Below are 23,925 nucleotides of genomic sequence, written 5' to 3'. Positions count from 1 at the left end.
GTGAACATTTCTGGCATTCCTCGGCTCCACGCGGCGGCAGGATTTTCTCTGAGGGAAGCAGTGGGTCCAGGAGCCACCTTCTCCTCGTTGGCCACATCAGAGCTGACCTGGCTCAGAGCCGACCGCAAGAGGAAGAGCGCATTAAAGCAAGAATTCGGAATATTGGAGGGCAGGGATATTGTTTAACCTGACCGGAGTAAACACGCGTTAGTGTGTGCACGAGAGGGAGAGAGACTTAATTCGTGGAAAGCATTACTCTTGTGTTCCTCGTCCCAGGATGCTGGCATTTCCTGCTCAGAGAGCCTTTTGGATATTTATGGAGGACCGGCCGCAAAGAAGGACTTTTATTTTCTTTAGGATACTCGCTTTCTCTAAATAGACGTGCGGAGAGGAAAAGCAGATGCCTCGTGTGTCATCTGGTCCACACGTGGGTAATCTGTTTGGGTGATCTGCTTTTTCCCCCCGACGAGGTACTCAGGTTAACTATGCAGCAAACAGGAAGACTTGGACATGTGCTGGGATGATGCAACAGATGCATAAAATGATTAGTTGTATCAAGTATTAATTGTCCTCAATAAGATAGTTTGTAAAAAACCTGCATGGAAACATAATGGCAGCGAATCCTTTCTCTGGAATTCACATTTTTGTCATCTATAAAAGGATTTTGCTGCATTCCACTCGTAGACACGACTAAACTATTCCAAGCACCATGCTAGCTAGCAGCTTTGAAAGCGTTATCAGGCAGAGACCTGCTGACACCTGCATGCCAACATGACGATAAGCCGGCGTAACGCGTATGTTGTAGTTTACTTTGACTAGAAAAATCTGATGCGGATGTCCAATGTTTCCCACATTCTTTGAGGGACTAGAAGAAAAGTCATCATCTGGGAAACATGGAGGTCATGGCGATCCATCCATGAGCCGTTGAGATTATTTTAGTACCGACTGACACTCTTCCCTAAAGCCATGACAAAAGTGGATAATCGATCAGTTTGTTTTGTTTTACAAATATAGAATTTGTTGTCGTTTGATTGTAACAAATCCCTTGAAATCTGAAAATATTGAGCTGTGTTAATTGATTTGAAATAAGCAGTGCAGTATTGTTAAATGTCCTGTGACAAAAAAAGACATAACATTTTGATGCAAAATGAATCTGTATTTGTATGTTACATTTTGTTATACATGCCATCAACATTTATTCATTTTGACAAAGCGCCCAGAGGGACAAGTGCAAACCGGCCTGAATACAGGGAAAAGTTAAAGTTAACGTACAAAATGATATAATGATTCATATTTAAAGACGTAAACAAAAACTATTATTTTACCAATAATAATAATAATAATAATACTAACTCACAATATACATTTCAGTACTTGTTTGAGAAATTTCTTCCAATTTCTCTGCTCCCGAGCATTTGAAGGCAAACATCACATATTTATACAAATCTGCAGTCAACCACAAATTCAACCACGGCCTCCTTTCCAAAACAGATGTTTTCACAATATTTTAAGCCCTATAATCTTGTGGCAACCTTGCAGTTAAGTACAAAAAAAACTTGTGCAACTTGTGCAATGGCAAACAAAGCAATACAAAACTTCAATATTAACAGTGAGGTTGAGAAAAAAAAAAAACAGTGGCACTGTGAATAAAGATAATGTGAAAGACAGATTGTGGGAAATGGTTAACATGTACAGTTCATTGTGCCGACTGTGCTTGAAGAGCCTTTGTTTTTACTATAAATGTCCAATAGGAAAATAAAAAGTGCTTCAGATTGTCTTCAAAAATTAAAAAAAAAAAAAGAATGCTACCATTTGATTGATGTGGCTTTGTGTCTTTTGGGGGGTGAAGTGGTATGAAAAAAAAAAAAACACTCATAAATAAACATAAAAAAGTGGAGTGGTCCTTTGCTTTAATTCTCTAGCTAAGCACAACCATGTGTTAAAACCCTTTAAATCTTCTAACCAAACTCATCACGGAAGGTCTGGATGTCGGTCGGGGGGGGGGGGATCTAGCCAGCGTCAAGCACGGCGCTGACACTTTTAAAGGCAGCATTGCGGTCCCGCGACAAACTCCTCGCTTCTTTCCTCCCGCATCCCTTCTCCTCTCGCATCGCTCCCGTACAATCCTAAATCAGCACGGGTAAGCGGGTATTAATTCAAAAGCACGTGCAGAGGGCCGAGACTACACACACACACACACACACAAAAAGAGACCCCTCCCCCAGACCCCCCCCCCCGGCTCGCAGACACATGACAGCAGTTGAAGCCGCCGGCAGCGGGCGTACAGCGTCCCTAAGGCAATGGCCCGTGTGTCAGACGGGAGACCAGGGAGCTGCGGCCTCTCCGGCTCTCCGGCGTCGGCTCCGCGGCGCCTCGCCTCCGCTCCAGTCTCTCCCCCCCCCCCCAACCGCCTGCCGAAAACGCCGTTCAGCAGATCAGCTCCTGCTTTATCTCAGGCCGCGTGGGGAAGGGCGGCTCGCTGAAGGAGAAGGCGCCGCGGCCCGCCTTCAGCCCGCCCTGGCCGGGGCGCGCCAGGTACGAGCCGATCGGGTCCAGCTCGGGGCAGGGAGCCGGGCTCTCGGGCTCCGACTCAGACTGGCTCGCCTCCGGCTCGTCCGCGGCGGAGCCCGACCGGGTGTGCGGGTGCGGGTGGGCGAGCGAGTTCAGCCAGGGGTGGTCGAGGCACTCGTCTGCCGTGGCTCTCTCCCTGCGCACACAAATGCAAGAACACCGCCGGTGAGTCAGAGTTCACATGGCCGACGGACTGGCCGGCCTCTACCGATTCACTCAAATCAGCCATATTCCCTTTGAACATTCAGCTTGGAAAACCACAAGACAGAGAAAAAATACTTTTTTTCCCTCAGTCTCCCACGGTTACTCGAGCGCTGAGGAATCTTTCACTTTTTCCCCCAAGGGCACCAGTAAACTATTGAAGTAGACGAGTCTGGCTCTAGATGATAAAAAGTAGCAGCCGCCTCTCTCACAACAAATGTGTGGCGTCAATGGGTACGAAACCTCAATAACAAATTAGGTTTAGAGCGTAGGTTTAGAGTTATTGGGAAATTTGCTTGCAAAGGTTCCCACAAAAAATCTCCTCATTTCAACTTTCGTGAACACGTCGACACACAAAACATTGTGACATCAAACCATTTTTTCTAAATGAGGTGAGTTAACAGCTACCTAAAGCCAAACAGGAAACAGCGATTCGCCGAAGTGACGCTAATCTCGTTACCACATGCACTCATTTACACGCACGCGGATGTGCTTCCGTGCCGGTGTGAGCGCCCTCGGTGAGAAAATCAGCTGAAAGCGATGCTCACGGAAACTTTGAGGGTTTTAGCCCGAATGAGAACACTGCCGATCTTATCTTCACCGTCGCAGGGAACTGGCTCACCTCGGGTTTTTAACCAACAAGGTACTGATGAAGTCGACGGCCAGGGAGGAGATCCCCTCGAACGTGTCCGGCGAGTAGTCCACGTTGATTTGGGAGATGTTGAGGAATGTCTCCTGCTTCCCGTCACCCAGGAAGGGAGACTCGCCCGTCAGCATGACGTAGGTCAGGACCCCGATGCTCCTGGCAGATGGGGCGGCACAAAGGGAAGGAAGCTATGAGGCGGTTTGTCATGTCGGCGGTTACGCAACATCTTTTGGGACACATTAGTCTGTCTTCCGCTGCCGCGGTCAGTCATTAATTAACTGCGTTGGAGGAAAGATGATCTTGTGGTCAGAAGGTCTAGACCTATGACGTAAACGTCTGTAATAAGTATTTTTTTCGCTCAGATGTGAAACAGAACAAAGTGGTCTAAATTAGTGGAAATAGTCACATTAGAGACGCTGGCGCACTCACCACATGTCTGTCGCAGTGCTAATGGGTTCATAGTTCAGGATCTCTGGCGCTGCAAGAGAAACACATGGCCCTGATTAGTCTTGACGAATGCCACTCGCGTCGAAAGGGGGATTGTGGGTATTGGAGGCCTGAAAGCGGGACTCACCAACGTACTCGGGGGTACCCAGGATCTCCCTGACCTCTGTCATGTTGTCCATGCTTCTGGACAAGCCAAAGTCCACAATGCGAATGTCCCCCAGAGGTCTGGCACTGGTCAGCAGGATGTTCTGGGGCTGGAGGAGGGGAGCATAATGAGCTCATTAATAACACAGCACTGCCAGGGAGTCAAGGCTGTCCAGGTAACTGTGGTTCATCAGTCAGCGTCTAGCTGCTCCGCCGGGATCATCCTCTAAGCCAATCAGACGACACGGCGAGCAGGCGGGACCACTGGACTGGCCCAGAGGGCCATTAGAGAAAACACGACGGCTCATTCGCAGGGCTCCTTTAAAATCGACCAATTCCTCGTGGGAACGATGCGTCGCCACAGGGAATGAGTTGTGGCGGCGTCACATCTCCATTAGGCCGCCACTCGGGGGGGAATAGACGCGCGATCCATCAGCGGACTCACCTTCAGATCCAGATGCACCACGTTGTTCCGATGCAGGAAGGCCACTCCCGTCAGGATCTGCTTGGCCAGCCGGATCACATCTTTCTCGGTGAAGGCCTCGTCGTTATCGGCAACACATTGGTTGAAGATTTCGCCACCGGCAGCGCTGGAAGGAGAGCAAAGGAAGGAAAACTGAGAAAACAAATCAAGGAGAGGTGGGAGGGGGTGAGGGGAGGGTTTGGCTGGCTTCCATTTTGGATTATTCACGTTCACTTGTTATAATAAATTGCACCTTAAAACTGCACACCCTTCCTCTCAGCTTGAGTCACACCAGATCACAATAGCAAATTCCAACTTGTCCCATTGGTGCAATCTTATGAAATAAACCCAAGGTAGTTTCCAGTTTCTTTAAAGTCACGCAACACCACGTCTCCCCATTAGTGTACTTTGGCCGGGAGGAACAAAGTCCATCCACATCCACGCATTGCATGAGAGTCCAATCTGAGTCAATATACTTTTATAATTCCAACATGTAGCTCTCCATTAGCAGGAATGCTACTGGAGATAAGAACGATCATATCAGCTGTAAGCTGATGCAGACAAGCCTGTACGGCCTGATATGCTGCGGGTTGACTCAATAAATCCAACCAGGGGGGGAAACAGAGGCAAAACACTGGGTAACTACACAAAACATTTACTTTAAAGTAGAATGGGATTTAAAGCCATAAATTAGCCACAGCAGGCGGCAGAGTAGTCGGGTCAGGTGGGAAACCGTGTGCGTCTCAGCCTGCATCGATTTTCACTCATTTCTTCAACACAAACTGCATGAAAGGGATTAAATGGATTGGTAAAATCAAGCAACTTAATGGGAACTTCACATTTTTGTGGAAAGAAATAGTGCTGTCTGGTCTTGCTCCGCTTGTGTAGCAAAGTGAAGTGAGGGGGAGCCCTGGTGGATTTACGGTGGATGCTCCGTCAGTCAGATCGATGCCTGAAGCAGACACTTCATCCTCAGAAACTGGGACCATGTGTGGAGGATTTAGATGCCACACATGCTTCTTATCTTCTTATCAGAGGGCATTTTTGTGAGCAGAGCCCTGGGCACGAATGTTACATAACCAGCCCTCCTCTACTACAATCCTCAGCTGTGAAAATAGCCCCCGTGTTTTTGTGGGTCTGTGTGAGTGTGTGTGTGTCTGGGGGTTGTGAGGATAACACGCATTATTGCTCCTGATCATTTTCCTTTTTTCATCCACATGTGTAAATTAAGTGCGAGCCGGGCAGGGTTTTCATTGGGGAGAGGAAATGAGGAAACTGTGATATCGTGGTGTTATATTAAACCTGAACTTGAATCTGTCAACTGAACATTGTACTATTACCCAACCTGTCTGAACAATGAATTGCTTGTAAGGACAAAGTGTTTTAAAAGCTTCATTGAGCTGTCATCAGAGTGCCCTGAGAGGTTTTTTTTATCTTGATAAAGGCCACCTTGTTTAAATTCAACAGACATTCTGGCCAAGCACATTATCCGATACTTCCCCTGAAGCCTCTGAATACTGTATCTGACCTCCAAGAGAGTTAATGTACACACACACACACACACACACACACACACACGCACACGCCAACATGAGCGAGGACACGGAGAAGCTAATTGACCCTTTGAGCTGGGAACATATTAGGTGTTTGAAAAGCAGCAAACCATCAACCTCCTTTTTAGTTCTGAAGTAGAGGTTGATAGGCTGAATCACTTTAACATTACACTTAACAGCAGGATATTAAAGACTGTGCTTCCTGGATCAGTGGCACAGGGACGGGATGCTCCAGAAAAGCAGTTACTATACAAAAAAAGAAAAGAAAAAGTAATGCACCTTAATTTTTCATCAATGCAAACTAGTCATTACGCTGCGGTTTTCTCTGGCACCGGCGCACGCTGCAGCTCTGTGACATGATTCAAATTCAACATTCAGCTTCTGTGGTTTCAGCAACACGAAGAGTCTGTGTAAAATTGACACTTTATACCCCAGTTGTGGCGTGTGCTACTTTAGGGAGCCTTGCATGCTGCAACCGACGAGAAATGGAAAATGATTTGCATTTTTTTGCAAACGAGGTCAGACGGTTTGAAGCTGCAGCTTTCTGGTGGCCAAGGGTCTCGCTGCCAGTGTCACCGCAGCATTTGAGATAAAAAAAGGAAATAAAAAGCACGACCTGGCATTCGAAAGAAAAAAAAAAAACGTAGCTCTTTACGTTATAAAACACTGCGCATGTGCGGCTGTTCGAACTTGCGCTCAGAGCGAGCAGCTCCGCTCTAGGAACCCAGAGAGGGAACTGGCCTCCTGCAGCGTTTTCTCTGCAAGCATGAACCGTGGTGCTACTTCCCCTTTCACACTTCAGTCAGAGGTCAAACATACCACCCGCCCCCACAGAGAGAGGAGGCATTCCATGTCTGGGATTGGGATGACTACGGAGTACTGGGTACGGGAGGAGGCATGAGCAGCGAGCAGTTCGGGAACTGGGTCGGACGTGTGTGTGTGTGTGGGGGGGGGGGGCGACGTGGCTGGAGCGTAATTGCCCCGCGTTATCTGCCTGTAATGAGGCGAGGTAATATCCTTAAGATGCTAATTAGAGGCTGTCAGCGGTCAGACAGCACTTACTGGACGCGGATGGTGTCAGTTTAACAGCGAGCCACGACAGACCAGACGCCACCTCCGACCGGATCGCCGAACTCCACCTGCGCGTCGGGTCTATGCAGTACGGAGCAGCGCGTTCTCACAGAACGGTTGTGGGGGGGGGGGGGGACAGTTTGAAGCGTGACATGAATGCTAGTTTTCACACGGAGCACTTCTGCCACAGTGGTATTTAAGGTGACAGTTCTTGACAGCCAGTTGGCAGAAAAAGAAACCGAGGCGCTGAGGTCACAGCGAGACGAGCAGCTAACCACAGAGAGAGAGAAATTTCCATTTAAGGCCGAGAGCTGTGCATTTCACACACACGCGGGTGTGTGCGTGTATGTGGGGTGTTTTGTTTTTGTCTTTGGAGGTGAGGAAGACTTGAGTGAGTTGCAGCTGTGCCCTCAGCCACCAGCACATGACACAGGAAACATACAACTCTGACAATTCACATGAAAACACAAAAGCACTGACATTACCGCCATGCAACGTGCAGGGATGTTGCATAAATATGTTGAGTTTCCTATAAGCAAATTTGGTGTCCTACAAAAAGTGCACATTTTAGTGCACGGGGTCAGGAACTCGTCGAGGATTTCAGTGAACTTTTTGCGTTGGATGCGCAACGTCCAGTGTCGCCTTACCACTCCAGAACGAGGATGATTTCGGCGGTGGTTTCGTAGACCTCGTACAGGGCCACCACGTAGGGGTTTGCTTTGGCCGACTCCAGCACGGCGATCTCGTTTAAGATATCCTTGCGGCAGTCCGCGCCCTTCCGTCGCTTTCGGAGGAACTTCGCGGCGCACTGCTTCCCGGTTGCCTTCTCGATGCACTTTTTTACCACCGCAAACTTTCCCCTGGAAGAAAAAAAAAAAAAAGGAGGAGGAGGAGAGGGGGTGAGTCGAGAGGCAGAATAAGAATCAGAACCACATTACTGGCTTTTTCACATATATGTGGTTTTAGAGATTCCGCTCTTTGTAGCGTATGAAAGGCTGAAATTACTGGACCGACTCACGACAGTTAAACTGCCATGAGGCGAAAACCCAGATTACAGTGCGAGGCATTGAGGAAAAGCCCGCCAGCCGGCGGCCACGAGTGCAACGCTGTAGGCGAGGTCAACAGTTTGCAGATAAGAAGGTCCACTGGCATCATTTGAATTTGTGCTAAGGAGCTCGGGTGCGTCATTAGATGCACTCGGGAGGGTCTGACGGGAGGCAGATAAGCCTGCCGACCAGCAAAGAAATCCGAGAAATAACAACGGCTCGGTTACCGAGTGTGACGTTATTTGTAAAAAACGAAAAATACCATTAACCTTAACAAAGTAATAACCACCAAGTTTTTTTTTTTTTCTTCCATGCATGTACATTGATGGATTCATCGTCGGCGCAAAGAGGTCAGCCGTGGGCGTGGGCAGGATGTCCGATGCGTGTAGAATTGCCTCGCCGTGTCGAGCGGACCACAATCAGCAGCCGTCCCCTGCCAGGGTGATAATGAGGCCTTGTCCACTTCCCCTTTCTTCACAGCTGACAGCAGCGGGGACAAATGGGACTGTGTTGACACCTCCGCCCCGGACCCGCGGCCTGAGCCTGCTTCTCCTTTGACAAGCGCACAAAAGCTGACCAGTCGGCCTTTATACAGCAGCCCCGAGACCGGGACCACCCACCAGACCGCTGGGTGGGTGTGGGGGGTGGGAGGGGGTCACCGCTGCAGCAGTCGGGATAAAATGGAGACTGTGGAAAAACCTCGGCTTCCACTCCCGACGAACATTCTAGCGTTTCATCGGGCTGCTGAAAAGACGACTGTGGACTGAATGTCAATAAAGCGGCCCGTCAGCATGGCGCCAGTCATTTTCCCGCCAAGCATGATGCTCCAAGCCCACGACCAATCAGCAACCCGTCGGAACCAGTCTGGTTCCGTTTTTGGCTACCGCCCGGGCCGCTGTGGGGGACTGTTCCTTCTCTCCACCCAACCCCCCCCCCCCCCCCCACCCGCCACATTCTGGCAGAATGGCGACGACTCATTGTTCAGAGGGAAAAGGCAAAACCCGTCAGAGGCTTTTCAGCCATAATTAGCCAAGTTCAGAGCAGCTCTCCATGGGCTGGGAACTACACATGGAGTGAAAAGGAACGATGGCCGGCCGTGAAAAGGGACCAGCGGGGGGCCGTTTCAATGGCTAACAACGGGTCAAAGGTCAGAGGACGAGGCCATCTTCCAGCCGGCTGCGTTCACACTGCTGTGTCACTAGGCAGACTGAACCTCCTGGTTACACCACACAACATCCCAGCGCTTCATGTTTTTTTTGTTGCATTAAATCACACAGCTGTGTCACAATAGAAAAACCACTCTGACAAACATCCTGTGTGACTCCACATCAGAATCAAACAGCTCATTTCTAGAGTGGCCCTCAGTAAATTCTGCCTAAAACCAGTCGGTCCTCAATCATCAACTTGACTGCGGCACATTAAACAAACTCCTCGCCCCCCCCCCGCCGGAGATGGTGATAATTTGATCGAGGAGCCGGTTTCCTGCAGAGTCTGCGTTTCGTCTCACTCAGCGGGCCTCTCGTGCCTGAAGTGCGATGAGAAGTGACGGCCCCCACTGCTCTTGTTTGAACACACAACGTTACTTCCTCTTTCCACTTTTCAGTTGGTCACACCGTGTTTTTGAGCCCTAGCTCTGGAGGGGACCACAAGTGAATTAACCACAGCATGATGATGATGATGATTATGCTGATGATGAAAGGTTTTGGGAATGCGGGACCAATGAGTTGGTGAACTGCTGAAGAAAAGGATTCAGCTCCGTCACCCGCGTGCCGGCAACGTGGTCAACAGCCCTCCTAATGTACAGACTGATCTTCCGGCACACATTCCTGCACCTAATGCGATTAGGAGACCTGATCCCAGGATGTTGTTGGGTCGGGCTCATGGGAAGAGGAGGATGGAGGGTGAGAGGAGGAAGAGGGGGCATTTGGAGGCTGAGAGCCTCAAGCCAACCCTCCCTCCTCCAGAGGGCTTGGCTGTTGTCCCAGGATGTCCGATGGTGTCTGACAGGGGGGGGGGAAAGTGGCGTCTTTCAACTGGCCCTTTGCTGTCCCACCACTCCCTGCAGAGCAGCAGACTTGCATTATAAAAATGAAGAGTTATGGGAGGTTAGACATTATGGAATCCACACTCCAATACACGTCCACTGCAGTTACTGCGACCCACACATCAGCGAGCGACCCACAACATGCTTTTGTCTAATGAGACCAGTACGAGACAAGAGACTCCGGCTTGGATTCCCACCAAACAGTGTTCCCTCTGCTGTGACCCCAAACGGATTCTGAATTTCAGCTTGTGTCCTTTGAGGAAGTTAATATTTTAACCACCACATGCAGCTAAAAAAAAACCTTCTACTACACACTTAAGTGGGCATCGAAGGAAACAACAGCTTTACATGAAGCATTTCCAAACTTTACCATTGCGCGTGCCAAAGCGCGTCACCTTCTGGGCTCCTAACGGGGAAGGGTTGCGGGATTGTCCAAAACTAAAGCGCTGCCCACGTACGCGCGCGCAGCGTGAATCTAACATGATTGCAGCTTTACGCATCAACGCACTGCAGCAAATTTGCAGCGGCACGCGCGCAATGCGAGCACGCGGGTCGGTGTTTTTCAAGGCAATGACGACGCCAGGTAAATACAAACAAACCAGCTCACCTGCCCAGCTCCTTGCCAACCAGCTCGTAGTTGGCCGTGAACGGCTCGGCTCTTATCCTCGTGTGGATTTTCGTCACCATTCCGTTCTTGCTCATCTTTGCGGGGTCTGGCATGGACGTCGCGCTTGAATTGAAAAAAAAAAAGTGTTTCTTCCAGCAAATGTAAAGACGCACAAAAGAGACGGGTTTTTTTGTCTTCATGCAAAAACGCGCATGACAAAAGTCGTTTTGCGTCGAACCACCGCGAGGTAATCCAGTGCGCGCGCGAGCGCGTTTGCCCCGAAACAAGAGGATGAAGCCCGGCGGGGGAGTGCGGCGCAGTCGGTGGGGTAAATTAGTTTGAGTGCTACTACACATTCCTCACAATAAACTCCGGCAGCCTCCCACCTCCTCCTCCCCCCCCCCGCACTGACGCTGCGCAGCAGAAAGCCAATGAATGGGCTGAAGAGGAGGTGCAAGTCAGCTGGCAAGCGGTGCGTTCAAGTGACAGCAGCTTATCGGTTCCGGCACGCAATCACTAACAGTAACTTCTGCCACTAGTTTCAGGTGAATAGTTTTCAGGTTGACATCAATTATTGGTGTGATGGTAATCATTAAACAACATAGATCATAACAATGTCAGCACGTAGGAGGTCAAACTTCTTTAAACGCTTATAATTGATTGGATCACTTTGTGCCTTACAGTTCTTTAGCTTAATAAAGTAGGCAGGCAGTTCAAATGTTATTGCAAAGTCTTATTGATAAGACACTTAAATGGCAACTTAACACGTTGACTGTTTACTGACTTGATTAACTTCGACTTCTCACCCCTTTGATATCCCCCCACAAACGTACTGCTAAATGTAACGTAAAGGGTGAAGAAAACTCTCCAAGCCTGGTTCATACTCAAAAACACACACAATGCCAGCAAAAATGTCAGGCATGTTTTGTTGGAATTTGTTTTCGTGCTTGCATATCTGGCGCTACAGGTGAGGCATTTTCTCATGCTCTAACCCGCTCAGTGGGAAGGTGTGTGAAGCTGCCTCGAGTACGAGAGCTTTCTGCAGAAGTTGTGGGAAGGTTTTTGATCGGCCCATTGGACCTGCGTGTCATCAAGGAAGAATTCAAAACATTTCATCAGACAGCTCATCAGCACTTGTGGCACTTTGGACAGTTTGGAATGGAAAGTACGGTGGCGATCATACACAGGTCACACGTTTTTTGTTTTTCTTGCATTGCTTTTTTTGTTGAAATCAGAAATAGAAAAGTTACCATCACAAGCTGCTCTGTATCCAGGGAGCAGAGAGCGGAAAGACAAAGCGGTGCGGAGCAGGGATCGGTATTTATGGCCCGCGGTGAGCTGGGCTCCATGCGAAATGTGTCACCTAAGCTCTAGAGGATGATGCTGAAACTGTGAAGCCGTTGGAAAGATGAGGTCTGTGACTGACCCTGCAAACAGTGCCACACACACACACACACACAATAAAGTACTGCTGGTGGAAGCTGTGGTTTGGTTTTGTCCCCAGTTTACGCCTGGCGTGAAAAGGAGGCCACGTGAGACCGTTGCCTCGTTTGAAGCGTCGTTGTGAACAGTGGAGGCAAAGAAGCAAACGCCGCTCGGTTTGCGTATCGTCTCAGCACTCTCGCCTCCTGAGCCACACGACGTTCCTGAAGAAGGGGGAGAATCATACCAGCCCGAATGCTTCATGTTTCTAAATGAGGACATGAGTGTTCGTGCCGCCTCGAGGGAAGGGAAGGGAAGGAGTGAAGAACAAGAAGGGATGACAGGTCCCTCTGTGCTACTGATCACATGCCTCCATAGCTGTTATCTAGCATACTGAGCTAATTTTGTTGCCACGGAGACAGCAACTGATGTAAACGTGGCCTGTCCTCAGGTCCCACCGGGTCATCGGCGTCCGGCGACGGGGTTACATAACCTTTTTCCGCCTCCTCAAATTGTTACCGTAAGTCGAAGCGAGTCCACGGCGAAGCCTTGACCCCCTCTTCCTCTGCCAGCCTTCCCACTGAAGCCCGGGGGTCAGAGTTCAGAGGAGCCACGTTAGTGAGGGAGCTCTACCGGGCCCCAGAGACCTAATGAAAACACATACCAGCGAATTAGCCTGCCAGCCGCCGGTTGGGCTAACATAAATATGAGAAGTTCAGCCGTGACCCGGGGAACGCAAACACTCCGAACCACTGGAACAAATAGGTCTTGTCATGACGCGGTCAGCAGACTCTCTCGCTGGGTCCGCTCCCAAAAAGTGTCAGAGATATGGATTTGATTGATGCGAAAGAGGTAATTCGATGGCTTTAACTAGCGCACTGGGCGGCGTGTTAAACGTCTTGGCGAGTTTGTATTTATGATTGCGGAGTGCAGAGACGTTCATAAGCGTCGGAGGCGATAAAGCGGAGGCCGTGGTCAATACACGCTATTAAGCTCTCTTACGACTCCCTTAGGTAAACGTGTGGGAGAGACAGACGGCCTTTTGTCCACATTCTCAAAGATGTCCTTTCTTCCCTCTCGTTTTTTGTCGCCCTTGGGCGTGTAATAAAAAGAGAGAGAGAGAGATAGAGAGCGAAAGGGTGTGTGTGTGTGTGTGTGGGGGGGGGGGGGGTCTCATTATGTAAGTGTTGTTGTTTTTTTTCCCCTTGACCTTGTGACACTGCCCTGTTGAATGGGCTGCCGGGCCTTTGCGAGTCCGCTCGGGGGCCCCGTGCAGCTATCTCAGGATCCACTGATAACATCCCAGACTGGTCCTTTCTACTTGGAGGAACACAACGACCTGTCTTCACCCCTCGCTTACAGCAGCGAAGAGGTCACGAATGAGGAGGAAGGCCATCATCCGGCACCGGTGACCGTCCCGCCGATGAGTTGCGCGCGCCCCTGTTAGATGGTGCTTTTGAGGCTCCGCCCGGTGAAATGTTTTTCAGTCCCCTCCCAGCGTTTTGAGCCGCCTCGTTGTGAATGAGATCACTCGCTAACGGTAGCTTTCAGCGGACAGAGCAGTATTTCGTGAGAATGACGCAGCCATTCATCTTTCTCAGGAAGTTTGCCTTGTTTACAAGACTGCGTGTGCGCCGTTGCACAACGGCAAACCATTACAGAGCCTGATTGCAAACCTGCTAAATTCTCTGTTTACGGTTCTCGGTTGTAAACCATTGTTTACGCAGAAAGAGGATTTGGTGTAATAAAGGGGTTCAGACTCAGAGGGCTACTCGGTAATCTCACCTCAGTCGATAAGTGTTCCCTGCCCTCTTTTTGGTTGTGCAATTTGTAATTAACAAGCAACTGATACTTTGGCAAAAAAGAAGAGCTCCGTGTCTGCACTGACAGACGCCTATTTGCTCTACTCGCTTGCGTGTTTTTCATCACTTACAGGGTTAGGGGAGGTGACGTCTGTATGTGACGTCACGCTTTCATGACCTCCACAAATGATCCGAGCCGTGGGGTGATGGCGGCGGTGCGACCTGTGACCTGTTTGCGGATGACCCTGGTGGAAGGCACCATACGAATGGAGCGGCGAAGGTCTGGCACCTCATAAAACCAAACAGCCCAACAGCTCCGGGCCGATTCGAATGCTTAACGCTTCCTTCCGTCTCTCTGCTGCTGCTGGTATTTTCTGCCCCATCAACTGCTGTGGTCGAGACAGAAAGAACAAACACCTCCTCTGTGGCCTGACGGAGGAGGAGGAGGAGGACCAGTGGGCTCCCAAATGCCGGTGCTGGAAGTCATTCCACTCGGGACAGCAGGATGACATGCAGGGCTGACGCTCGATATTTAAGGATCACTTCCTAATCCTTCCCTCAACAGAGAAAAACACCGTAGGAGGGATGAAAATAAGACATCAGAATCTCATTGCCTTGTTTGGAATCTAAAGACAACACAGGCCCGGAAGGAGAAGCCGTGTGTGGCCTCCATTTGGATTTCATTTCATTTTTTATGGGACATTGGCTTTAAAGTCAGAGCTTCTGATAGAACAGCCCTCCCATGATGTTTGGACAATAGTTCTCTCATGATTTTTTAATAAAGATAGGACAAAACAGGTGGTGTTAACCTTGTTTTTTCAATTGCAGCTCCACCCTGAGTCAATCTAGAAAAGAACCTTGAGGACAAACGGACCAAAGGGGAGCGCAGAGACTAAATAGACAAGGAGGGGAGGATGACGGCGGGGGACAGGTGACAGCAGGGTCCCATTAGCGACAGGTGAAACTCATCAGGACAATCACACACGTGGGAAACACCCAGAGGCGATGTTGAAATTCGCCCCCCCCCCCCTCCCAAAAAAAATGTAACCTCAGAGCACATAACAAATTGAGCTGGTGAACATGTTTTTCAACCTCTATTGATCTAATTATCTAATTGGTCTTGCAGCCATGTATGTCAAACCTCTGCTCCCAGGCTAACACACACACGCATGATGTGCATGTTTCAAATTAGCTAAAAACAACAGCCATGTTTTACACCACGTGTTCAAAAAAATCGGGGGAGCGGGGGTCAGTCCCCTTCGGCGTGTGAATATTTTCAAAAAAGAGCAAAACGTCCGGGTGTTAATCAAATTTGAACATCTTTTTTTTTTTGTTTCATCACTGCTGACCAGAAAACCCAACTGGCAAAAAGTGACATGAGGTTCAAGATAAAAGCAGAAGAAAGACCAGAGTGTGGCGACTGGTGCGCTTGTGTTTGCAAACCAAGCTGATTGCAGTGGAAATATTGAGTGTGAACTACACATCTTTCTCCTTCCCGCAAACAAGAAATAAATACCATCTTTTTCACCCATTTCTCTCCTGCCGGGTTGTAGCGACTGATTTGCTTTCTTCGAGCTCACGCTGTGTGGTTTGCTGCAGAGCGGCAGCACAAGAAGAGAAGGATGCAGCCCTCAGGTGGAGGCAGCGGAGGAGACGCGTTGCCACATCCTGCAACGTGACCTCCAAGACCGGAGAAATGCACAACTGCGGCTGAGCGCGCACGCCTCTGCTATAGACACTGTGTGTTGTGCAAGTTATTCTTGTTCACGTGTTCGAGATCGTCCTTTCTATCGGTCTCAGCGGAGAGAATACAGGCCCCGCGTCGTTGAGCTCGGTCTCGATGACTCCACATGGAAGAACTCTTCGAGTGGCTCGTCAAAGCACGTCGAGATTGGCCAAAATAGCAGCATGCAGATTTGGATATCGCGGCACCCCCGAATGCCACTGGGGTGTGGGCATTGACGGATGCAGCCAGGCTAAACCACGGACAGACGGACCAGCTTAGAAACTAAAAGGGCTTTCTCAGCTGTTGCCTCCGTCTCCGGTCTCCATCCCCCCCCCTCACAAACGCATCTTTGTCTCATTCACCCAACAGCACGGCTCCATTAACTGTGCTTACACATGCCAGCGTTATCCAGACAAAATCAACTTTGGGGAACTTTAAACGCTGAGACCTTCTTGGGCCTGATGAAATAACGCTGGCCAACACACTCGTGCACCCGTGGCCGTCCATCATAAGCTCATCCGTGTGGGTTGGTTGCCAAAACAAATGACTTGTTGTCTCAGTTGTCGCTTAGTGACATTGGGAAAATACGTATCTATTGCGGTCTGATTTCCCAGTGACCTCAGCTAAAAATCATTTTTCACACCTTTCTGAGAGTAACGAGCATGCAGGAATATACTGTTGGCGGCATGCACGTGAAAGAGGGAAGACATGCCAGTGGGTCGAAGAAGAATCAGATGTGAAACAGATAAAATGTGGAAGCTGAGAAATTCATTTGGAATGTCTGACTGAGGATAGAAAATGGAGACATTTTTTTTATTTCAACTGGCAGCCATGCATGCGAGGTAGGAGAACGTGGACTGGTAAGTATTAAGAAACAGGGTAGTGTTAGTCTGGCCGACAGATACACCAGTGAGAAAATAACAAGTCAGGAAACAAAGATAAACTGAAAACGGTAGTGAAGACACCAGGAAAAACAAGCACACACAAGAGGAATGCCTTGCTCTCATTTCCATTCTATTTGTTGTGGCTGGCTTGCCAAGGGAATTTCCTGATGATCTTATAAAAATGGGTTTGTTTCATGCAAGGAAATATCCACAGCTGTTGGAGAATGCGCACAGACACACAATGCAACTGTTGGAACAAAATGTTAATTGATTTTAAATAAGCCGCACTAAGATCTCTGCTGCTTGGAAAAGAAAGTTTTGCACTTAAACCGGCAGCCTTCGTTAAATCACCACGGGCCGCATACTCAGCCAGCAACAGCAGGTAGAGCCGACCATATGTCATCTGAGGCGTGGCGGGGGTCAAAGGTCGGCCAACTACTAATGACGAGCGTGCTGCTCGGGTGCTCTGTTTTTGTTTGCGTAGCCGTGGTGACAGTGCAACAAGCTGCACACGCACTTCCCATCTGCATCGCCACGTCATCAACTGGCCACAAGCTCAGAAATAAGTAAAATATTTGATATGAAAGAATATACTACGAAGCTCTTTGGCCAGTTATGTTTTGTTTTTAATCATCGACCGGCTAGAGTTTCATCACTTCAGATGCTGTAAAGACTTCTATTCCCTTGAGAGCGGATGTGTGTACGTGTGGAAGGAGGAGTTCGCTTCAGACCATAGCCAAGTAGATGTTTAAAGAGGCTATCCTCGGCCTTTTATCGGCACCACCACAAGGCCATTTGGAGAGCTTCGCGGTTTCGGGTTTATGGAAAGCTCTCAACTTAAAATAAGATGGACAACTACAATCCAAACAGAAATATAGAAATAGAGATTTTGTGAGGGAAAAACCACACAGGGTGCAAAGGTCTTTATGAACTAAAAGGTCACGGGTGTGATACTCACTGCGATAGTCCACTGCGTATTAATCAATGCAAACCAGTTGACTCCAGACCCGTGACTTTGTGCTTTTCGCAGTCGTGTGATTTGCGTTTGACTATGTTTTTGTCGGTGTTTTGTGTTTGTAATCAGCAGGCAGCTTTCTCTGTCACTATGTGGCCCATTGTGACTCGCAGTAGGGAGGAGGGGGGCAATTGGGTCAAAGGTCAGACGACGGTTATAACCTTCTCCTTTGGAGCAACTGTCACACTTCACAGCCACTCTTTTATTCACACTGTGAACAGGTGCACCACGTAATGCTTTTTGTCTTTGTGCATAAAAGAACAGTTTAACCGTTTTGGGATGAGAAGATTAGACCGCACTCACCTCTCCACTACAGTAGTCTGTAGCCGGTTAGCTTAGCTTAAATCCTGGAAACAACCTGGCAACCGCTCATGGCCAATATGTGGAGGACATAAAACTGCTAATTGTCATTTTTAGACAGCAGGGGAAGTTCTTAACCCTTTGGCATCCGGCTCTGGGTCCATCGGATCCAGTTTATTATTAATATACAGAAGGTGTTACAGCTGTATTTAACATGCATAGCCTTGGCTATGAAAAACCTAATTGAGGACCACTTCATTAATGGTGGTTCACCAAAATTGGAAATGTAATAACATTTCACAATATAGCACCCAGATGCAGGAGCTCGAGACAGGCCGAGCAGAACGAATGGCCCCCCAACAATTTATTTATGTAGTCAATTTCACAGACCCTTTGGTAATGACATTTACTGTGTGCACATATTCGGAAATCTATCTTCTATCATTTATTTTTGTTGTCGCCATTTGTCCTGCAAATGTTAAATGTCAACTGCTGTACCTAGTTTTGTTTCCTTTCACGCAGTAAGAAAGCGAATTGTCCAGGCGATCATGTTGTTGCTCATTTATTTAGATAGAATCCACCAAAAACACATACAATGAAGCAGGAGATGAAACCATGAGAAGGAAGGCTAAGACCTTCTTCTTTTCCACAGAATCATTGATCTAATTTTGTTAATTGCTACACACAAACCTGTTACTGTGTTTTGTTCCCATTCAAACAAAAAAATACTTCTTCAGCCTTCAGTAAATCAAGAGGCCACAACCCATGATCTTAAACAAATGTTCCCCCCATAATTTCAGCTCTGTTCTTACTTTTTTTAGTTATTTAGCTTTTATCCGTACGAGACCTCCCAAGGAGACACCTAGACTTGAGTGCACCCTCACATGTGTCCGTCACATGGCTGTGACTTACAGCTCACGTCGTCCATGCGTCCCTCCGGGCCTCCCTGTTTAAACCGCCCTCTTCCTCACACCTCTCAGATCACAAATCAGCTGCCAGCTGCCGATGAATCAAACATTGCTCTACTGCGAACTCTCTCTTCCAACGGAGGTGAGCGCTCCAGATACTGAATCTGTGGGAGTAAAATGTTGTTGTCTTCAAATGACAGAGAGCTGGAGGGTGTGCAGTTTACAGACACCCGGTGCAAGACCCCGAAACGCCGCCAAACAAAGTCAAAGGCCCCATCGGTGAAGATTCTACCTTCTCCCGGATCAATTACAACTGTTTGTCTGGGATCCTGCTGCATTAATGATGTTGGGTACTCATGTGTTGGGTCACAACGCCTCTACGTCTTTGTCTTCATTCATATTATTTGTTATTGACAAGGGCTCCTCGTGTTAACAAACAGCCGCTGAATCGCTCCTTTGTCTCTCATCTTGTTCCACCGTCGTCTCTGCGGGACGAGCTTATTCGCCCCCCCGAGCTCCGCGAGCACGTTTCTCACGCCCCTCACTCCAGCCCCAGAAGGGACAGGACGCCGTCGAGCTGTGCCGCGTCTCGTGAGCCGTGTCCCGTGAGCGTAGCGATGGCGATGTGCAGGGACGGCAGGAATGCAGCACCCAGATGCTGGAACTCGAGGAATCCCCCCCCCCCCCCCCCCCCAACCCGCTAACGCAAAGCCAGACTGGAGGAATCTGCTGCCACATCAATGTTAAACCAGACAAGACTCATATTGAGACTACAGATCTCTTCATTGTTTAAACCCACATCGAGGCCTTTTTTTTTTTAACATGACGACATTGTGGTGTGAGCGTCATTCACACCACAATGTCTTCATTACTAAAGAAATGCTGTTTAAATAAAGTTCTTGTTCAACGATGGTCATTTTGGATGCGATGTGATTTTCCCGTCGGTGGTTAGTCTGTGCAAAACTTTCACGATCAAGCAGAGGAAAGAAGAAAAGCTCCCATGCTAAGGTCTGTCATCTCGCTCATGTGAGAGCTCTCCAGCACCTTTGATGTCATCTCCCCTTGGTCTTTCCAAGTTGAACGTTAATGAGGAGAACAGCACATGTCCACTGCAGTAGGTGATCCGAGGCCCTGATCAAAGAGGCCGGGGACACATCAGTCATGTGATCCAGCCGAGTGCACTGTGAGGCTTGGACAGCCAAGAACATTTGCGAATTAAATCAGTTAGAAGCTTTCGATGATGAGGCCCAGGGGTGTGCATCCTTAATGCTGCTAGACGCTTAAAGTCCAGGAAAAATACATTCACGCATGTATTTAAATTAAGTTATTCTCGAAAATGATTTTCTACAGTGTTTGCCAGCAGAACTACAAGGTATTGTCAAGCCTTGGTCTGATCGAATAGTAACTTTACCAAGTGCGATTTAACACCACATTGATAAAGATGAAAATCGTGCTTTCCGACCTTCCAAACAATCGCTGTCTGGTTGGGCTCTCTTCTTTAGTTTAAGATGATAGTGGGTTTTTTAGCAGTTCTACCAGTTTTCCTCCTTTTCCTTTTCAATGAATCATCACATAACCTTAAATGGGGCCAGACCCTTTTAGGTTGGCAACCACTTTATTAAGCCACATAACGGTGTAATGTAAGTCAAGCCATCTCCACATGGAGCACCATGTAGGGAAAATACTTTGATACTGTAAGTACATTTAGTAGCGCAGAACCTTTACTTGTTATTGAGTATTTCTACATCACTTTTACGTAAGAAAATGAGTAGCGGCTGTGCAGCAGAAAACAAGTTAACTGGTCAAACTGTCGAGCCTTAAAAGCCCTAAAAAAAAGCATTAAGAGGATTTCTGACGCTAATGAAGCCATCTGTTATAACCTATAAACACTGTGTGGCCTACACAAACCCCACAAGTCCAGAAAGAAAAGTGTTATTGACTGTCTCGGTTTCACTGTAAGTGGAAGGGCGTGGAGGACATGTGCTCAGACGCACTAATCCTTTCACCTTCCCCGAAAACGAGCCGTAAACAGGTCAGGAATGTGAAGGTGAGTTCATTTAGTTTGGTTGAGTGGAAAACAAAAGGGAGCTGGAATGCTGTTGAGAGTCAAACATGACCCATGTGCTCTGCATGTTATCTATATTAGATATAGGTGACATGTAATAATATAGCATCTATATTATGGCATCTAATAATACAGATATTATTATTATGTATCTAATAATACAGATATTATTAGATGCCATGGCCCTCCCCTTATGCGGGCCCACTCCTAAAGTTCTCGGGTTAGGAGAAGCCATGGAAATAAAAACCCACCTCTTATGTAACCGGCGTCTAATAGTCGTGCGTCTGGGTTTCTCTCCTCCGCTAACGTTATCTGCTTCAGCCGCAGAACGTTTGCTTAAACCCAAATTATAGGCCGAAAAAAGGTCTTCTATGATATTTACTAAGCGGCTGGGAGACTTCTTCCAGAGGGATCGTGCAGGACGGCAGGTTTTCACAGAGCTTTTTATTGACCTTTGCTCTGTCATCTCATAAATGCGGGACGGATTCTACTGCTGTCCAAGGGTCTCTGAGAAATTCGCCAGCGTGTCGCCGCGACCTCTTCTTCTATCTCAGTCTGTCAGGGGACAGATTAATGGTCCAAGAGGAGGAAGACCGATGGACATTAGTGATAAATCGAAGGGCCACTGACATTACAAAAGGGGGGGGGGGGGGGGGGGGTGATGTGTGATTAGCACGTAGCACCGTTTACAGTAAAGCACAAGCACACTTTAAGGACTTGGCTCCTGGTTTCGGTAATTTGATGTGAAGGAAATGATGTTGAGAAGCGATAAGACCCGGATGGAATGTTTTCTATCTGCATCTGTGGCCGGTTTGTTTCGGGAGCCTGCGGAGAAAAATAACATGATCCACTGTTTATTTGGAAAATAAAGTTTGGATAATAAATAACTCCCTTTTAGTGAGAAGGGAGCCAAAAGCGTTCTAGATTTGAAGAGGCGTATTATTCTTCTCTTTAATTTGATATTTTTATGAGAATTTAAGTTATCTGACTGTACTTAATTTATGTAGCACAACATTATTAGCACTTTTTTTTCTGTTTATGGAGCCAACATTGAAGGGGAATTTGACGTCTTGTCAATGTTACATAGCCATGAGGTCATCTCAAAGAAGCAGGTTACAGTCAAAATGTCAAGCTTCCAGCTTAAAGAAATAACAGACAAATAAAAATAACCGTAATGTAGTAGAGGAGGCATGAAACCAAAGCTCTGAAGAATTGGCATCAGAAAATCTATTTCATATTGAACAACGTAAACATGTCAGTTATTATCACGTGACGTTCTGCTACAAAAATGTCCTGTGCTCATTAATCTTCCTCCATTATCATCTATCCACAGAATAATTGACAGGATTTACAACGGAAACCAAGCCGACGTGTCACCCAGAAACTGACAGGACGCATTTATGAGATTCAAGGGGTTGTTTTTAGAACAGGGCACGGCAATCTCCGTTTCAGTTTTTGTTTTTAAACACAAACAGCCACCGAGGCGACCAATGAGAACGCCACAATGGCGGAAAACAACAATGACAGCTATGTCAGAAATGACGACAGGTGACATTTCTTTCTATTCAGGAGTGTGAGAGAAGTTGTTGAAGTGATCACGAGGATTAACTGTGGGATGGGCCTTCGGGGGGATCGCGTGCCACAGGTGTAAAATGTTATGTCGTTGTGTTCTTCGCTCCTGGCAACCGAAGACGAGGCAGTGCTAATAAATACTGTACTTTGGTGCCGGAGGAAATGCGCCGTGTTCTTGTTCTTTTCTCGAGGAGGCATCTTTTGACAGGCTGCCCCGCGAGCTTTCACTGCAGCTTCCTTTTTTAAACCGCGAGCTTCTGCAAGCTGATGAGACAGGTGGGATGTCGTAGCGCGGCAGAAAACAAAATGAGAGAGCTTCAGCAAAAGAGACACACTGATGGTCCATTGCGTGACTGCAAAATGCAAAAGCAAAACAAAAAAAAAAATGCAAATGTTTTCATTTCAACATGTGCTGTGGTGTTTATGTTCTGCAGACAAGGTTTGGTCTGGTCACTTACTTCCATGCGTGCTCACACAATGCCTTGTGTTTTGTCTACACACTCAGTGACAGTTGACCCCGATGTAAACAGCCGGTATCCTGGTAACCGGGTGGTGGGCAAGAATGTGCAAAGGAAAGCATCATTTTTAAACAATTATGGGGGGAAAAAAAAGAAAGAGAGACGGTGAAGACACAGGAAGATGAGAAGGAGGCGTTTGGCGTGAGAACCACGCCAAGTGTCAGTGGAAGTGCCAAAACATTTACTGACGAGAGCTGTTTATACGTGACTGCGGGTAAATACCAGCATGGCTGAGTCACTTGCCGTGCCCTGACACACACCACTCATCTCTTCATTCCTTTTCACAGGTGAGGTGCTGATGCATGCAGTGGCTGGCAGTCTCCACCTGCTGCGCCTGCAGCAATGAAAGTCGGGGGAAGATATAAAACATTGGAATGTGTGTGATTGGACAACTTCACAGTAAAAAAAAAAAGGGTAATCGTACAGCCACACGATATTCATATTTCTGATGATGTTCACAGTTTTGCCGCTTCCGTCTCCTTTGAGATCCGAACGTTGAGCCCCTGAAGCTGCCCTTTGCCGCCGCGGCCGTCTCCAATTGAATCCTCTCAGCCAGAGCAGAGATTTGACCCGGCGTACCTCTGCTGATAACATCTGCACTTCTGCACAATCTGAACTTTCCCGTATTTGTTCTCCGACCAGCTGCATCTTGCAGCGGAACAGGGCCCCCGATACGTATCTCAGATACGTTTCACACACACCTTTGTGCCGACGGACCGAACAAAAGTCACCACAATGGTGCAGCTGCAGGGGGAATGCATGTGCACTGGAACCGTCCCGCGCTGACCTCCGGCCTCGGCCATGAGTACAACAGAGTCAGCGCTCTGAGCTAAATACAGTCGATTCTAGTGCTTGAATGCCGAGAAAGGAGCAGGAACAGGATGTCCCCAATCGAAACGAGGAGAAAGAATGCGTAGACT

At 48.0% G+C, this 23,925-nt stretch overlaps 1 protein-coding gene across 2 annotated transcripts; it reads right to left on the bottom strand.

Annotated features, from left to right (window-relative positions):
- Nucleotides 1-1,135: 1,135 nt before the first annotated feature.
- On the bottom strand, nucleotides 1,136-11,228 carry stk17al (serine/threonine kinase 17a like). Of its 2 annotated transcripts, XM_078083545.1 has the most exons (8): nucleotides 10,794-11,195; nucleotides 8,464-10,201; nucleotides 7,744-7,956; nucleotides 4,455-4,599; nucleotides 3,993-4,119; nucleotides 3,848-3,896; nucleotides 3,395-3,574; nucleotides 1,136-2,707 (listed from the first exon to the last, which is right to left on the bottom strand). In XM_078083545.1, exons 2-8 carry the CDS (start codon nucleotides 8,475-8,477, stop codon nucleotides 2,428-2,430), a joined length of 1,008 nt encoding a protein of 335 aa, XP_077939671.1. In that variant the 5' UTR covers nucleotides 8,478-10,201; nucleotides 10,794-11,195; the 3' UTR covers nucleotides 1,136-2,427. The 2 variants fall into 2 exon arrangements, with proteins under 2 accessions (XP_077939671.1, XP_040047132.2); XM_040191198.2 differs by lacking the exon at nucleotides 8,464-10,201 and having other exon boundaries at nucleotides 10,794-11,228.
- Between the last annotated feature and the right edge of the window lie 12,697 nt (nucleotides 11,229-23,925).

Source organism: Gasterosteus aculeatus, chromosome 11 (genome assembly GCF_964276395.1).
Source record: "Gasterosteus aculeatus chromosome 11, fGasAcu3.hap1.1, whole genome shotgun sequence".
Classification (NCBI taxonomy): domain Eukaryota; kingdom Metazoa; phylum Chordata; class Actinopteri; order Perciformes; family Gasterosteidae; genus Gasterosteus; species Gasterosteus aculeatus.
Note: the sequence above shows the minus strand (reverse complement) of the source record. Positions and strands in the feature narration are given on the sequence as shown.